The sequence below is a fragment of the Stegostoma tigrinum genome, chromosome 16, assembly GCF_030684315.1.
Source record: "Stegostoma tigrinum isolate sSteTig4 chromosome 16, sSteTig4.hap1, whole genome shotgun sequence".
Taxonomy (NCBI): Eukaryota; Metazoa; Chordata; class Chondrichthyes; order Orectolobiformes; family Stegostomatidae; genus Stegostoma; species Stegostoma tigrinum.
The window spans coordinates 15351667-15363714 of NC_081369.1; the positions used below are offsets into that span (position 1 = coordinate 15351667).

The 12048-nt window shown below is 40.1% G+C and overlaps 1 protein-coding gene across 4 annotated transcripts in view; it reads left to right on the plus strand.

Annotated features, from left to right (window-relative positions):
• The window catches only part of slc12a3 (solute carrier family 12 member 3), a 63018-nt gene extending 54475 nt beyond the window's left edge, over positions 1–8543 (plus strand). For 3 of the 4 annotated variants that reach the window (XM_059651618.1, XM_059651619.1, XM_059651620.1), the window contains 5 exons: positions 2002–2113; positions 4711–4797; positions 4934–5069; positions 5348–5415; positions 6325–8543. In XM_059651618.1, coding sequence (XP_059507601.1) covers positions 2002–2113; positions 4711–4797; positions 4934–5069; positions 5348–5415; positions 6325–6466 — 545 coding nt within the window. In that variant the 3' untranslated portion in view covers positions 6467–8543. Of the gene's footprint in view, positions 1–2001; positions 2114–4710; positions 4832–4933; positions 5070–5347; positions 5416–6324 lie in introns of those variants that run through there. The other variant, XM_059651621.1, reaches the window with a different exon arrangement.
• The last annotated feature ends 3505 nt before the right edge of the window (positions 8544–12048 follow it).

The window sequence follows — 12048 nt, forward strand, 5'->3', positions numbered from 1 at the left end:
GAAGAGGAAAAGATGAAAGGCCAGTATTATGACAGATGGAACATGGAATCATGAGAACTTGGTCTTTGCTGCTGCTGGTGATTGGAAGGCAGCCATGACTCAGTGGTTGTGTTGTCATAGGTTAAGGGGTTCAAGTACCAGTACAGACAATCTTAACACAGTACTGCAGGATGTCTATGACTGCATGGCTATCAACTGAAATGTTAAATCATCGCTTTCTGAGGCAACCATAAAAGATCTTGTAACATTCTTTCAAAGAGGAGACTTATTCCTAATATTTTAGCTAATATTTAGCCCTCAGATCAATGTTACAACATCATTATCATTGTTGCTGCATGTGGGAACTTACTGTCACAATTTGACTGCAATGATTACAACATTACAACAGTGACAGCAATTCAAACAATAATTCATTGACTATAAATTGCTGTGGGATATTCAAAGAACCATAGACTCATGCAGTACAGAAGAGGACCTTTGGGAGTCTGCACCAACTAAAACTTCCCTAAATCTCCAATTGTCCCACTTTCCAGACTTGGAACCATGAACATTATGACATTTCAAGTTTGTCCAAGTACAGACAGTTTGAAAACAAATTCCATTCTGAAGTCCATTTCCAAGTCGATTTTGTACATAAGTTGGAACACAGTGCAGGACAATATAAAGCAGTCATTTGTAAATACAGGAAATGTTTGTTTGTGGGATTTTAAAGCTTACATTCCTGTATGAGATTTGATTAGATTAGATTAGATTCCCTACAGTGCGGAAACAGGCCCTTCGGCCCAACAAGTCCACACCGCCCTTTGAAGCTCCTACCCAGACCCATCCCCCTATAACCCACACACCCCTGGACACTACGGGCAATTTAGCATGGCCAATTCACCTAGCCTGCACATCTTTAGACTGCGGGAGGAAACCGGAGCACCCGGAGGAAAACTTCTGTAAATCGGAAATCCCGTAGACCTTTTTAAAAGTTGAGGTTTCCTGCCTCAACTACTCTTCGAGTTTCTCACGGTCCTTTAGGTGAAAACATTTTTCCTCAAATCCCCATTAAACCTTCTAGCCTTTTGCCTGGTAATTCCCTCTCCCCTCCTTTTGTTTTTGGCCTTTCAACTAACTAGAGCAGTTACTTTCTGTTCACCCTGTCCATGCCCCTCATAATCTTACACACTTCAATCAGTTTCCCTCTCAACCTTCTCTACTCTAAAGAAAACAACACGAGCTTATCCAGCCTCTCTCCATAGTGAAGCTGTTCCATTCCGGGCAACATCCTGGTGAATTTCTCTGCAACCTCTCCAATGCAGTTGCATCCTTCTGAGAGTGTGGTGATCACTCAGTACCCCAGCTGTTGGCCTAGCCATAGTGGTTGGGACAAATATATAGAAACATAGCTCCAGCATAACCTCTTGGAATCAATGCAACAAGGTAATGAAAGTTATTTCATGGATTAAGTAACTGTATTGCCATGAAGCATTGAATGATTGTCTCACTGAGTTAAAGAGAGGTTTTTCTAAGTCTGTCTCTGTGTTTTTCCCACTATCTCTTGTTGAGATGATGCAATTAGAAAGCTAGGTCAGTAGCATGTGGCTTTACCATTTCTGGATGGGTTGTGTTTGATGGATTGGGGATTAAAAAAAAATCCAATCTACTCTTATATAAATCTGCACTGATTAATTAATGATGTCTTCATTCTGTCTGCCTGTCTCCAGGTCTGTGTTGTCCACTGACTGTGGGCAGGAGATAGGTGAATACCCTGATCCTCAGGTAGACACTGCAGAGTGATTTTCAATCATGTTCTAAACTGGTCCCTCCAGAAATGTGTGAGAAATCAGATTATCCTTCCTGTCACGTGGAAGTACAGCATGGTAAACATGGGCGCAGTGGGAAGCAAAGAATGAAGAGAGGTTGATGCAGCTGCAACTGTCTTCCAGGACTGCTCAAAATGGGAATCCAACATGCCGACAGCTGTTGTACTAACCTGTTTATTTTTCAACACTGTAGGCCTCACTCTCTTAATCCCATATTTGCTCACGCGCAAGAAGAGATGGCGCAATTGCAAGGTTCGTGTATTTGTGGGAGGTCAGATTAATCGTATGGATGAGGAGAAAAAGGCGTAAGTACTTGTGAATTGAGCAGGGATTATTGTGTGCGCGCATTGTCAAGCATCCATTCATGATGGTTCTGATTTGTGTGACCAGTGTGTAGTCACCTCTCATTAGGCCAACGGCTCAGTTTTACGGTGATCAATGATCATCAAAGCATGGATATGGGTGTCACTGTCAAGGCCAGCATTTGTTACCCATCCCTAATTACCCCTGGGAATACACTGATAACAGTTAAGTGGCTTACAAATCTATTTTCAGCAGGCAGATAAGAGTTAGTCACAGCTGTTGATTTGGGATCACAAATAGACTGCAGTGGCATGCCACGGTGGTTCAGTGGTTAGCACTGCTGTCTCTCGGTGCCAGGGATCTGGATTCGATTCCTGCCTTGCACCACTGACCATATGAAATTTGTACAATCTTCCTGTACCTGTACGGGTTTCCTCCAGGTACTCCGGTTTCTTCCCTCATCCAAAGATGTGCAAGTTAGGTGGATTGGCCTTGCCAAGTTGCTGATATTGTCCAGTGACATGCATTGGTAGGTGGGTTAGCCATGGGAAATGCAGGATTCCAGGGATAGGGTAAAGAGGTCAATCTGGGTGGGATGCTCTTCGGAGGGGCGGTGTGGACTTGATGGGCTGAATGGCCTGATTCCACTGTAGGGTATCTATGTTTCTATGAATTGCAGATTTCCTTTCCCTAAAGGACATCATTGGTGGACCAGGTGTATTATTACATGAATTTGTTAGTTTAAAGGTCATCATTACTGGTAATAGTTATTTGCTAGTGTATATTTATTGAATTCATTGAATTTAAGTTGTCCATTCTGTCATGTTGGGATTTGAAATCAAATCTCTGGATTACAAATGCCAGTCCTCTGGATTTTGTCCAGTAACATAACCACAATGTGACTTGTTACTCCAGGCGCTGATGTTCCAGATTGCAGTGGTAAATAGTTCTTCTGCCTCTGCTGATAATGCTTCATGGACACCTAATTTTAAGCTTCCATGCCCATCTAGTCTGTCCCAATTTGCATGGTGGTACTATCTCACTACATAATGGATGGTCTCCTTACTGCAAAGACCAGAACTCCTAAATCCCTAGTAAGCCCAAATAATGTAGACTACTGCCCTCGGTGATTTATGCATATCCAAAATGTACCCTTTTAACTTTCTGGGGCTCAAAACCTATTTGACAATATTGGCGCCTTTAACCCTCTGTGAATGAAATGGTCATCTTATGGCACGTCACCCAATTGTATTACAAATAATCAAATTAATCCCAAAACAATTACACTAACAGGTACTTTGTAGAACACACCCTATAATATTGGCTTGGTTGCTTTATCTTTGCACACCATAATGCAGCTGAATTTATGCTTTAGGTATATAAAATGCTAAAAGAGATTGACAGAGTAGATGTAGAAAGGATGTTTCCTCGTGTTGGGCAATCTAGAACAAGAGGCCATAGTTTTGGGATGAGGGGTAACAGATCTAAAACACACCGGAGGGAAAGTGACTTCTCTTGGGATTGTGAATTTGTGGAATTCACTACTCCAGAGGTGGATGCTGGGACATGGAGGAAATTTAAGGAGGAGATAGCCATTTAAATTAGTAATAAGTTGGCGAACAGCAGGAAAGTGGAGTTGAGGTTGAGATGAGATCATCACTGATTGGTATTAAATGGCAGAGCAGGCTCAAGGGGCTGAATTGCCTATTCTTGCCCCTAGCTCTCTGTTCTTATGTTCTAGCTCTGTTGAGATATCTGCTCACAATTGAACACTGGAGACTGAGTATAGGTTTACCATTGTTTTATTTCAAGTGATGCGTCACTCCAGTTAGACTACAGTAAGACCTAAAGAATACTGAAAAATTGAGCACCTTTATACCATAAATACCTTATTATCCAAATTCTAATTTTGCTTCTTACAAATATAAGAATCAGATGTCCACTCAGAATCACGTTAAATTTCAACAACATTACCTTCACCTACAGAGGGAATAAGTAATCTCGGATGTTGTTTTCCCCACTCCCTATCAGTGTATGACCTGTCTCTAAATCTCTCCTGGCTGCAAAGCTTGTCTCAAATCGTATTTGTCTCACAGATTCCAGCTAACATTAAGCACTATGATACTTAAAGTCCATGTGGTACAAGGTCCATTAATTGAAATCTTCTCTTCGATCTATAGATTTAAAGATTTATGTAAATTTATGCATTTCAAATCATCCATTTGCTATAATTGCTTCGAGTGATTTCCTACCTGTCAATAATCTTAGCCCTTACTACTTTCCAGTAATTTTCAGAAATAAAGTTCGTGCTCCTTGTCGCAAATACTTAGTTTTTAAAAAAATCAAAAATTGGACGAAACCAGTAAATACAAATTAACATTCTTTGCAATAAATAATGCAAATGTTTAATTTTATACACCTTCTATGAGGAGGAAAGATTAGTGCTGGCAGGTAAACTGACTCAATTTTTAGTCCCTTGTTGTCAGTGACAGTTAACCCAGGATAGGTCTCATTGTCCACGTTAAAGAGAGAATTTGACAAATTTCACAACAGATGAAGATACTAGATTAATGACTCTGTCTCTCTCTCTCTGTTGTAGGATGATTACTCTCTTGAACAAATTCCGCCTTGGTTTCCACGAGGTCCATGTCCTGCCAGACATCAATGAGAACCCGCGTCCTGAACAGTAAGGAGCACTGTAGCACAAATGCTAGAGCTCTGTAAGATTCTGCATTCTGCCACATAGTGCTAGTGATACTAGTTTTACGTCTTTGATTTCGTAAGCCATTCTTTCAACCCCTCCTCTCCCACCTTTGCTACAGCTTAAAGAGGTTTGAAGATCTGATTGCTCCCTACAGACTGAATGATGGCTTCAAGGATGAAACTATTGTGAAGGAGCTGAGGAAAGATTGTCCTTGGAAGATCTCAGATGAGGATATTAAGAATAGCAGGACAAAAGTATGTAAAGATCTGGTTGGAGATTTCATTGATTGTGACCTGGATTGGCTTGAGGACCAGTTTGATAGTAATTAGACTAGTATTGTTGCATATATCTAAAATCAGCCTCCTTTCAGGGCTTTTGTAGGATTGTGTATGACCAACATTTTTATATTTCAAATTAGATTTGCATCTATTATGTTCATGGATCTGGATTATATGTTAAATTGCTTTTGTATAATTAAAATACCCAAAAAAAATTTAGTGCAAATTAGATAACGTCAATGTGTTACCTGCAGTCACTCCGGCAAGTGAGAGTAAACGAGATCTTGTTGGACTACTCCCGTGATGCTGCACTTATAGTTGTGTAAGTATAAGTTCTGTGTGACCTCCAGCTCAGAATGTTTCTGTCCTTGTCTCAAGATGTTTCAAAGTCTCCAGGCATCAGATTTATGTACCAAAGACTTCAACTTCTACAACTTGTTTTCCAAATTTAGCCTGGTATTTAGTGAAATGAATGAACTTTATTTCAAATACGCTACTAATTTATTTTGATAATGCATATCTACAAGATAGATACCAGTCATTTAAAATTTGGATTAGCAATCTCAGTAACTCTCATTCTCAAATAATAATACAGTATAGATTCAGTTATATCTTGAGTTCTCTGGAAAATACATTAATTTTTATGAAGCTGTAGTACGGAAAGCTGAAAATTCAATTGTAACTTATGAGAGCATATTTATACATGTATTTTATGAACCTAATATACATACACATTTAAATGGTTATTAATAAGTTAAGTTGACTTTAACTAGATTCAGTTGGTCAATTATACAGTGACAAAGTGGCACTGTCTCTTTCTATTTCATACTTCTCTTAGCATTCCCCTGAATTGAGGTTGTGATTTTTTAAATTTTTATTTAAATTGTCTGTACTACATGGTCAGGATATCTTACCAAAGAGACTTAACAAAAGCTTGTTTAAGAGATGTCTACCACTCACTCTCATAACAGCCTGTGGAAATTTTTTTTTAATCGTCAAAGATTTCTTCCCTTCCTTATCATACACTTCAGAATTGAATTACATTAAAGTTAAAGCAATGCCTCATAATGGTTTAATTTTTTTCATGGAAGAATTAATAAGAATGGTGAGATTGCATACTTAAATTGCACCAAGGGGATCAGTTTTCTCTTGAGGCCCTGGAATTCTCTGAAAGAGCATATTATTTAACATTGGTGGGTTTCTGTGGAGTGAAATGTTCTTATATTTTCAGTACGATGCCAGTCGCAAGGAAGGATAAATGCCCGAGCACACTGTACTTGGCATGGCTGGAGACCCTTTCTCAGGACCTGCGTCCCCCTGTCATCCTCATCCGAGGAAACCAAGAAAATGTCCTGACTTTCTACTGTCAGTAACACTGGCTAAAAGACTGATTATTCATTCATGTTAACGCACTTGAACTAAGTAATTACACCAATTAGCACAGCAAAATCATGAGCATTTTTTTGGAAATTTATCTGTAAAGCTGTATTGAGTTTTGTATGTCTGTAAGTTTAGCATTTTAAAGTACAAAATAGGTGACTTGGAATTAAGAGCAACATGAAAAGTTACAGTGAAGGGAGAGGATGGTTTCATGAACTGGAGAATTTTCTAAAGTGTAAAATCTTAACTGATATGATTGTGACAAAGGTACACGTATCTCCACATCCTTCTCATTGTGGTTGACCACATGGTCCTCTGGGACAGCTCTCCATTGTCATCGAGCTGCGTAGGACTCCTTTGATCTTATTCTATCCTTAGCTATCTCAGTATAGCCAGGGTATCACTAACAAACTCATCCCCAGTCATTTTTTCTCCTCTCTCCAAAGATCTGTTCTTGGCTCCCACCTATTTCCCATCTACATGCAGTCTCTCTGTGACATCATCTGGGAGTGCACTGTTAACATTTGCAAACATTGACACCCAACTCCAACCCTACCACCTAGGTCGACTCTTCTGCTGTTGCTAAATTATCAAATTGCTGATCTGACATCCAGTATTGGATAAACAGAAGTTTTCTTTAATGAAATATGGGAAATGTGAAGTTGTTGTTTTTGATTCCCACTCCATTTCCTAGCTGCCAATTCCAACCCTATCTCTAGAACAGTGTGAAATCAGTTCAATCTGCTCATAAGCTTTGCATCACATCTGAGTTGAAGCTGAGTTTCTGACCTCATATTCACACTAAGACTGCCTATTTGAATCTCTGTGATATTATTAAACTTTCCCTGTTTTGCTTACTTGCTGCTGAAACACAGATCCTTGCATTTGATACCTCTAAACCTGCCTATTCCAATACACTCCTGTATTACATCCCAAATTGTACTCTTCATTAGCTAAAGGTCATCTATAAGCTGTTATGTCAGTCTCTTAACTCGCAGCAAATACCATTTTGTTATCACCCCTGTGCTGTCTGATGCATAGAATTCTCAACTTTGTTTTCAAACTCCTCTATAACTCTTCTTTGACTACGACTCCTATCTCCTGCTCCATAACTTCTGTGATATCTTTACTTATTTAATTCTATTCGCTTGAGCATCTCCATCAATATCATGCCTTAGCTTGCTTAGAATCTGAGCTGTGGCATTCTGTCCCTACATCTCTCACTTACTTTGCTAACTTTAACCTATCTGTATAACCAAGTTTTTATTCACCTGACTTAATATAACCTTATATTGCTTAGTTTCATTCTTGTTTGATAATGCTCCTGTGAAGTGCCTTGGGATGTTTTGACATGTTAAGGGTGCTGCACTTATTACAACAACTTGGATTTCTTTTCACCAAAGTAGTAATATTAATGCAATAAGGGAAAAGTCAGCTTATCAATATTCATACTATATATGATGCACCATGTGGTTAAACTTAGTCGCCGTTGCTCACCACAATATCCATTGTAAAGCATTGGATAATTTGAATATATTATGCTCTCAAGAGTGTTTATCATGGATTCAAGAGAGACACTTCAGAGATAGAAACTATAAAAAGCGGGGTATGACATCTTTTTTGAAATAAAGAGTTGAGACTGTCCTGCAGAACTCTGCCTTATCCAAAATACTCAGACACCAATTGTTTAAACAACTAAGATGACAGCAGTCCTTGGTAGTGTGTCACGTTGTTAAGTGTGGTGCAACAGGAGTGGTGGGGTGCACTTCTGAGCTGTGATTCCCCATACCGTCAGCTCCTGATCTTGTCAAGATGCACAATTCCTAACCGGAAGACAGGATTAGACCTGAAGATCCTTGGAAGAAGATTCCTGGAACTGAAGGAGATTTAATCAGCAGGTCACCACTTTGGGAAGTGCTGCACAAGTTGATAGCAATCCACAAGATGGCTACTGAATCAGTAGTTTTGATTTTGAAGACATGGAGCTTAAAAGTAGATAAAAATTCAGATAATTGATTATGCACATGTAACCTTTTGATAACACTGCCCAAGGAGTGGGTTCATGACTGATTGCAGTAAATCAATTGATAAATTTATTGTGTAACTTATTCTGGGAGTTTCCTTTGAGTTTCATCTGCTGTTTACACACGATGGTCGTACGTTCAGAAAATTTTTAACTGGAGCCATAGACAGCTGAATTCCTGGCCTAAGTCCTTCTCCACGTGGAATCGAAAGCAACTAAGTGATTCAATTGTATGGCTTTGTGAAATATCCTGGTAATGAATTAGAGTATTTCTGGAGACACTTGTAGTTTTCTCACTTAGAGATGGAGCTCCACTAATGGTTGCTACTCAGGCTGACAACAAGTTGAAATAATTCTACACAGGCAGCTATTCCATCACCAAGTCATCCTTTATTTACTTGTGGAGAGTCCTCGACGATACCTGTTCCTTCACTTCCCTGAAAGCTATGGCTTAGCTATGCAAACGTTTCCAAGGCTGATCCCTTTTTTTGAGAGTTGACCCAAAAAGGGTGCCACGATCTAGGCCAAGTTATGTATGAACTTTCTGTAATAATTCACCAACCCAAGGAAAGACCTGAGCCCAGGTACAGACATAGGGCCGGGGCATCTTTGATTGCCCTCACTTTATCTTCCAATAGGTGTAACATGGTCTTGTCAAATCAGTAGCCCAAGTAGGTCACTTGAGGTGCCTAGAACACACTTTTTTTTCCCCTTTTAAGGCTTATGCCCACCTGGGAGAAATGTCTAGGCACTATGTCCAAATTCTCAACTGCTGTTTATTGGTCTTTCTTGTTATTAACATGTCATCTCAATTAAATGGCAACCTGGGATAGCCGTTGTAAAATGTTCTCCATTGTCTGCTGGAAAAGGGCACAAGCTGATGATACCCCAAATGTCAGTCTTGTATGTTGGTACAAATCCTTATGGGTAATAATTGTTGCATATTTCTGGGAACCCTCCTCTAGTAACAGTCGCCAAGTACCATGGCTCATGTCCAGTTTTGTAAAGGCCAGCTTTGCATATAAATCCTGTATGGGGTGGGGGTTGGGTGTTTATCCAGCTGCGAAAAGTGATTTACTGTTTGTTTAAAAACCCCACAAAGGTGAACTAATCCATCGGGCTTCACAATTGGAATGTCTGGTGCTGCCCATTCCACAAACTGTACTAGTTTGATGATTCCTTCACTTTCCAGTTTTCTGATTTGTGTATCTACTTTTGTCCGTAAGCCCAATGACACTGCGCAGGCCTTGTAAAATCGTGGAATTGTTTCCTGGTCAATATGCAAGGTGGCCTTGGCTCCTTTGATCGTCCGTAGACCTTCTTGAAAAACTTCTGGGTATTTAATTAAAATTTCATTTTGGCAGCCATTTTCTAATCGTAAAATGTTGAGACAGTTGAGGTGAATCTTCATCAACAAATTTCACCCCACAAAGCTTAGGCCCAATCCTTGTCCTACAGTCAGAACCAGCTACTTCTCATGAGAGAGCAGAACCAAAATTGGATCCTCAATGTGTAGAGGGTCCCCTGTAGAAGTTCAGTCTAACTGAGGTCTTATGCGAACTTAAGGATTGAAGTCCTGAGTGAGTTTTGTTAAAGACTGGCCCTGCAGTCTCCAAAACAGGTGCACCAGTATTGACCTCCAGTAAAACCAGGTGACCATTTAACGAGGCATTTACTTTTGGTTCTGATTTGGATGTTGCCAAGCAACTTAACTGGTCCAAATCAGATGTAGATGGACTTCCCAGGGTGTTCATGGTCCTGGATATTGGCCTTTGAGTTCTTTTACTCGATTTAAGTCTGTTGGGATTCTGTCTCGAGTCCACATAGTAGCAACTAAAATGGCTTGCTGGCCCAAATCCTGCAGAAAATGTTAACTATTTGGCTGAGACTTGGCTTTGTTTTGGGGTTTCACTGCGGGCAGACAGAGAGTCCCTCTGTTCAGGATATGTCCTGAGCAAGGTTATGCAATTGTCTTCGCTCAAGTGATTTGCCCTAAGCTCAGTTGGACTGACGAGGGTGTCCACATCCATTGGAATACCCTGTAACTTACAAGGTCCACCTGCTGCATTTTACAATGATAAAACCAGTTAGGCTTCAACTATTAGGTGCTTTTGTATGGTTACATCATTAACCCCATAGACTAAACATGGTCTCAGCATCTCATTAAGTGTTAAACCAAAGTCATATGCCTCTGTCAGTCATCTTAAACTTTCAAAAATCTCCATATAGTTTCCCCTGGTTCTCAAATTCCCAAGTAAAACTGATTAGTATCTCAGAATTAGAGGAGGCTTGGGGTTGTAATATTCCTCAACTAAATCCATCAACTTTTGAAAGGTTCTATTATCTGGTGTCTCGGGGATAGTTAGGCTCCTAATAACCAAAAAAGCTTTGGGTCCACAGGCAATCAGGAGAATAACTCATTGCTTGTCATTTGCCCAGAAGAGAGAACACATTCTTTCCACGTACTGGTCCGCTCTTTGCCAGGATAGAATGAGTCAAGTTTCCCAAATAAATCATACGGTGCCAGAAATCTTTACCCCAACTCAAAGACTGTTGCAAAAGAATTTCTTCAGGAGCACGCTTTTCTTTCACCACTGAAATAACTCCACAGAGGCTGGTATCACGTCACCAAGTCACCCTTTATTTACACATGGAGCATCTTTAACACTGATCCAGAGCCAGCTGTCAGAGTGAACAGGATGCCTGTCATTCCTGTTCTTATGTCAGCCAGAGCTCCCCAATTGGGCTGTTAATCTGGTCCAGTCAGGGAACTCGTATTCTATGGGGTCCAGCTGGCTGACCTCATTCCAACCGCTTCTCAGGTGATGCACATAAAACCAACCAAAATGCCCGGTGATGATAGAAATAGTTTATATTGTCCATTATTGTAAACACCAAGGAACAACAAGACAATTATTTAATCTTGGAATTCCTCAATCAGTGTGTTGTGTACGAACCAATCATAGGCAATGTTCCCTTCAATTTGCATGGCAACCATCAAATTTCTGTGCAAACCAAACATCATGTGACCCTTGTAAATCACACCAGCACAAAACAGACCTTGATTGAGAGTTGTAAATAATTTGCACTTTGAAATGAGCAAGAGAAACTCTGAAAATAGCAATGCTCAAATTATAGAGACTAATAGCCTTCAATGCATCGAACCTTTTTTACGACCTAAAATATAGAACACAGCCTGTTGTTCCTTATCAGGATCACAAGATTGCTCCCAAATTGCGAGCAATCACTTCACCCCTGTATGCTCAGTACACTGTTACAGCAACATGTATGTTTTCAGTAAAGTATGTTTTCAGACGATCCTTTCATTTTTACTTCCTGCAGCAGTTGAAGTGTTGCATTTTGTGTTATGTTTCTTTCTTTTCCTCATGGTTTAAGGGTGTCATTGGCTAGGCCAGCATGTATTGTCCATCCCTAATTGCCCAGAGGGCGATTAAAAGTCAACCACATTGCTGTGGGTCTGGAGCCACACGTAGACCAGCCCAGGTAAAGATGGCAGTTTCCTTCCTACAGGATATTAGTGAACCAGATGAG